The 5163-nt window shown below is 37.4% G+C and overlaps 2 protein-coding genes across 3 annotated transcripts; both read left to right on the forward strand.

Moving 5' to 3' along the window:
- Positions 877–2731, forward strand: LOC104792001 (DNA-directed RNA polymerase V subunit 5A-like). Its single transcript, XM_010518015.2, has 4 exons — positions 877–1197; positions 1971–2147; positions 2235–2348; positions 2439–2731. The coding sequence occupies exons 1-4, from the start codon at positions 946–948 to the stop codon at positions 2562–2564; spliced, it is 669 nt and encodes a 222-aa protein (XP_010516317.1). The 5' UTR covers positions 877–945; the 3' UTR covers positions 2565–2731.
- Positions 3607–5066, forward strand: LOC104792002 (mitochondrial fission 1 protein A). Of its 2 annotated transcripts, none has more exons than XM_019246857.1 (5): positions 3607–3811; positions 4142–4280; positions 4355–4473; positions 4576–4639; positions 4770–5066. In XM_019246857.1, exons 1-5 carry the CDS (start codon positions 3719–3721, stop codon positions 4862–4864), a joined length of 510 nt encoding a protein of 169 aa, XP_019102402.1. In that variant the 5' UTR covers positions 3607–3718; the 3' UTR covers positions 4865–5066. The 2 variants fall into 2 exon arrangements, with proteins under 2 accessions (XP_019102402.1, XP_010516318.1); XM_010518016.2 differs by having other exon boundaries at positions 3608–3811; positions 4352–4473.

Genomic DNA, 5163 nt, shown 5'->3' on the forward strand with positions numbered 1-5163 from the left:
ATGGGAGAGAGATACATAGATGGGTTACTAATGGAAAATACTTTGATTCATGACAGGCAGAATTACAAACCTTATATCCCTTGCATGATTAAGGAATTGGCTATCAATGGTTGAAGAAATTGATGGTGCTTGTCTTATAACCATATAACAAGAGATATGGCTGCTCTTTGGTTAGTAGTCTATATATTTTCATTTTTTGCAGTCTGAACTTGCTTAATCTGTCTGACTTAGGTATCCGCTTAATGAAAAGAAAGCTGAGTGGATTATTTATGTAATAGGTATTGGCGAGCATGAGCACTTTGATAAGTAATTCAAAGAAGGTTTGATGAATATTTATTTAAGATTTGACGACTTTGTGACATGTTTTGATGGAGACTGTCAGAGGTGATTGTGGTTTACCTTTTTACTCTGAATCAGGTTCTCAGCAAAACCAGAATGGCTTCCAGCCAATGATTTAATTTACCCTAGAGCTAGACATGTTTGTTTTGGTGTTTTTCCTTGGAGGAGATGGCAAAGAAGCGGTCTTGAAGTCTGTATACTGAAACAGTCAGCTTAAGTTCGTTCATTTGCTATACTATATGTGGCCAAGACATAGTATATATAACCTTGTGTCAGAACGGTTTTGGATTTGTTGCAATAAGCTCGTGAGCCCAATAAACTCCGTTAAGAAAAATTTATGGAGAAAATTGCTTTCAATCAATAAATAGAAAAGAAAAAGAAAATCTAAAGTTACCACAAAATCGAATTTGACTGATGTCACCTGCTAGCTCATTGGCTTTTAATGGCTAATATCAGTACAAAACCTCTCAAGTCAGTGAAAATTACTTTTCAACTCATTGAAACGGTGTCGTTTTTAAGTCGCTTTAAGTCCTAGCATCGTTTGTAAGTCGCTTTAAGTCCCATCACTGTACTCTGTTTTGCTCAGATAAGGAAAGACAAAACAAAATGGTAGAGAAAGAGAACGGGACAGCTCCGCGTCCGTGTCTGAGCGAATACGTGGATCCATCGAGTGAAGAGACTCATAGATACTATCTTGCCCGGAGAAATGCTTTCGAGATGCTCCGAGACAGAGGCTACGAAGTCTCCCCCGAAGATATCAATCTCTCCCTCCACGATTTTCGAACTGTTTACGGCGACCGTCCCGATCTTGATCGTCTCCATATCTCAGCTCAACACCGCTTCAATTCTTCCAAAAAGGTTAATCAAAGCATTTCGCTTTCGCTGTGTTTTTTCGATTCCTAGAGTTTTTTTTTTTTGCATTTGCATGTTGTGGGGTTAACTGTTTGGCTGTGAAGAAGATGGATTGGTTATCAAATTTTGAATCTTTCATTGCTTATCGTCGAATTGAAGTTTGCATTGCTACTTTTTTGGATTCAGATTACTAAAGTTTAATACTTTATGGTCCGTATCAAGTAGTTTGCCTCATCTGTTTGACTTCTGAGACTTTGTTATGTGATTTTTTTTTTCTGGTAAAGAATTTAACAAGTGACAAGTGATTCTTAGACTTCTGTTTCTGGCTATGAACATTCTGATGTTTGACAATATATTGTCACGGAGTGTTTGATTTAATATCTACACTCTTTAAAGCATGGTCAAATGTGATATAGCCTACAATCCCAATGTTTGATTGTAGAGAGTGAGATAAAACTGGATAAGAACGGTTAAGTTGATGTTTTTGAAAGTCTCAACCTTTTTTCTGTTGGTTGGTTAGTATCATGTTGCCACTGATTTTTGGGATGCTTATCAAAGTCATAGGCATGCTTGTCCTGTTTTTATAACTAGTCCGATTTTACAGATAGATTGTTACAAGCTCTCAGTTACTTATGAATGTATTCTGTTTTCAGCTCATGTTGCTTCTTGTTTTATGGCATGTAGACAGATATCTCATAGTAATCCTCTGGATATAATAAGAGTGTGTTATTTGGTTAAAAGGTTCTGGTTCAAGCGGGTTTGTGATTTTGCTTGGTCAGATAAAGATTGTCTTTTGTGGTGCTGGCATGGTTAAAGTCAACGCAATCCGCAGTATAGCAGCGGATGTGCTAAGCCAAGGAACCATAACCGGGCTGATAATAGTTCTGCAAAGCCATGTTACCAATCAAGCCTTGAAAGCCATCGAACTTTTTTCTTTCAAAGTCGAAATATTCCAGGTTTGTATCTCATCCCTAATCTAATTTCTGTTTAGTACAACTTAGAAAATGTTAACATCGATAGTTTTTTTTCGCTGTCTTGTTAAGATAACCGATCTGCTAGTCAACATAACGAAACATACACTGAAGCTACGACATCAGGTTCTGGATGATAAAGAGAAGACAGCGCTTCTCAAGAAGTTCAGCATCGAGGAAAAACAGGTACATTATCCATTTGCTTGGAGCTTTACTAAAAGACATTTCTTCTCACTCACCCTTCTAACCGTTCATTCTAATACGAATTTTTAATAGCTTCCTCGGCTTTCAAAGAAAGATGCGATCGTAAGGTACTACGGATTAGAGAAAGGACAAGTTGTGAAGGTGAATTATAGAGGTGAACTCACGGAATCGCATGTTGCTTACCGATGTGTATGGTGAAAGAAATCAACAAAAACCATCACGTGTACTTATTTTTCAGAAAAAAAAAATAACTTGTTTGTTTGTAAGGTTTTTTGTTTTAATCCTAGACTAGAGAAGAAGATCCTTTGCTTTAAACCCAAGAAAAAGTTAACAAAGAAAAGATCCTTTGCTTGTTCTTGACAACATTTCCACTTATGTCTTTCCGTACAAAGAGCAGTAACTTCAAGCTTATCAAAAAAACACAAAAGCCATGGAGACGACTCCACCATTTCTTCAGAAGTTCGAGGACAATCAAAGCTCATTGATGGATCGATTCGAGCGGTTATCTTTCGAGGCTCACCTCAACAATGCCTTGCTTGGTCGGAGCCTATCTGCTGCAACCGGCTTCTCTTTGATGTACAGTGAGGTCTTTAATGATGATTCCCCAATACATACAGCCGCTCCTGCTTGCCAAGGCCGACGAAGATCAGGTCTGAAGAAGCTATTAAAAAATTTGGTGAAACCAATTAGAGACTGTAGCAGAAGAATCACCAGAGGAAGAAAACAAGAAACTCTTGAATTTGATCCGAAGAGTTTAAAGAAGTGGCAAGCTTTCAGCAAATCTCTCCGATTATTTTGAAGTTCTTATTTATAAGTCTTTGTATTTTCTTATCATATGGCATGAGATATTTATAACCTCTGTTATGGTTTTTTTTTTTTCTTTTTCTTAAATTAAACAAAAAATATCACCTCAAATATTGTTGACAATAGAAATTACGAACTAATGTGAAATTTGTTGCCTAAAATATTAAGAAATCACAAATAATATTATTTTAACCAATGACATGAAAGAAAGATAAATTATTAAAATAATATATTAGAAATTGTTGTCAATCAATGATATATTATCGAAATTTTGACCCCAAAAAGAAAGATAAATTATCCAAATTGCTTGATTGAGTAATTTTAACCATTTTTAAAACTTAAACAGAAGATATGGGACAAATTTGGGTAAAATATAAAACTAGAGGGGTCTTGTTGATAATATTTGGTAAGTTTCCCTGAGCTTGGGCAGCAAGTCCACTTTCTCCTGAAGAAACTCTCTCCTTAAGTATTAAGAAAGAGAGAGAGAGAGAGAGAGAGAGCCCAGAAACGAAGTCTCACATTAATCAAAGCTCAAAAAATCGCCTTCAATGGATGCTAAGATCGGACAGTTCTTTGACTCCGTCGGTTCCTTCTTCACCGGCAGCGATAAGATCCCTTGGTGCGACGGAGATGTCATCGCTGTAAGTGTTTCTCTAATCCTCCTCATGTGTTCGCTTTTCTTTTTTCCGCCTTATGTTTCCGAAGACGAAGAACCATCTCTTTGTAGGAAAATGGAATCACGAACTGTTTGGGGAAAATTTAGAACTGTTTTTGTTTTGCCAATTTCTGAAATCGGATTTGCTTTCTCAAAAGATTAGCCCCATCCTTTGATTTTTTTTTTGGATTCGAGAGAACTTTGTAATCGAGCTTTAGAGCTTTAGTTACTACCATGGTTTTAGTTTGATAGCTTTGTGTAAACTTTCATAGGCTTTCACCAGCTAAAAAACTCTGTGGTTTTGATTGATGTGCAGGGATGTGAAAGAGAGGTTAAAGAGGCCACAGATTCTGGCGCTGAGGATCGTAAGAAAGAGTGCTTGATGCGATTGTCGTGGGCTCTTGTTCATTCCCGTCAACCCGAAGATGTGCAACGCGGAATTGCCATGCTTGAAGGTAGTAATGCTCCCTATCTTTATTTTGTGAGACTGATAAATTTGTTGTTGTTGTTGTTGTTGTTGTTGCAGCAGCTCTGGAAGACAGTGCCTCTCCGTTACAGGAGCGAGAGAAGATCTATCTTCTTGCTGTTGGATGTTACAGAAGTGGGGATTACTCAAAGAGCAGGCGCCTTGTCGACCGCTGTATCGAGGTTTTTATCCACTTCCTTACCCTTTTCTTTATAGGCAGCTCGTGCTTTTATTATATTATATGCACCTTGTTTTGCTCTTTGATGGATGGTTTGGTTTCATAGATGCAAGCTGATTGGAGACAAGCTTTGGTTCTAAAGAAGGCCATTGAAGACAAAATCACAAAGGGTAAGCTACTCCTCGAACTTAAAACACATGAAATGATAGTTCTAGAAGTGACTGCAAATGGATTGGTAACAAAGTCTGAGTTGAATTACAGAGTTACTTAATGGTGGTATTTTTTTTTATATATTCTCAGATGGTGTTATAGGGATAGGCATCGCAGCAACAGCCTTTGGAGCCGTAGGTCTCATAGCTGGTGGTATCATAGCGGCCATGTCTCGCAAGAAATGAACACCACAATCATGACTTCTTCTCTGTGCATACAATGGCAGCTTACTTTCTTACAAGTTTTCTCTTTGACAAAACTGTTATTTTCCACTGCCTTGTTGCTTCACAATTTGAATAACTCTTTAGAGTTTTATAATATGTAGAAGCCTGAGTTGGATATTTCACCTCTCCTTTGATAGGATATTGCTTGGTTTTCAAATTCCAATTCTCAAATTGATGGGACACGAGTTAGTAATGGGGCATAATCCCAAGTTGATTTCTCTCTATTGCTTTTGATTTTCTTCTTCTTAAGTCTTTAGCTC

The sequence above is a fragment of the Camelina sativa genome, chromosome 6 (genome assembly GCF_000633955.1).
Source record: "Camelina sativa cultivar DH55 chromosome 6, Cs, whole genome shotgun sequence".
NCBI classification, from domain to species: domain Eukaryota; kingdom Viridiplantae; phylum Streptophyta; class Magnoliopsida; order Brassicales; family Brassicaceae; genus Camelina; species Camelina sativa.

Bases quoted from the DNA above. Each gene is read 5' to 3' on its own strand.
- LOC104792001 (XM_010518015.2), top strand. From the start codon at position 946: ATGGTAGAGAAAGAGAACGGGACAGCTCCGCGTCCGTGTCTGAGCGAA. The intron at 1,198-1,970 runs GTTAATCAAAGC...TTGCTTGGTCAG, and splicing joins GCTTCAATTCTTCCAAAAAG to ATAAAGATTGTCTTTTGTGG. The intron at 2,148-2,234 runs GTTTGTATCTCA...TGTCTTGTTAAG, and splicing joins TCAAAGTCGAAATATTCCAG to ATAACCGATCTGCTAGTCAA.
- LOC104792002 (XM_010518016.2), top strand. From the start codon at position 3,719: ATGGATGCTAAGATCGGACAGTTCTTTGACTCCGTCGGTTCCTTCTTC. The intron at 3,812-4,141 runs GTAAGTGTTTCT...ATTGATGTGCAG, and splicing joins GCGACGGAGATGTCATCGCT to GGATGTGAAAGAGAGGTTAA. The intron at 4,474-4,575 runs GTTTTTATCCAC...TTGGTTTCATAG, and splicing joins TTGTCGACCGCTGTATCGAG to ATGCAAGCTGATTGGAGACA.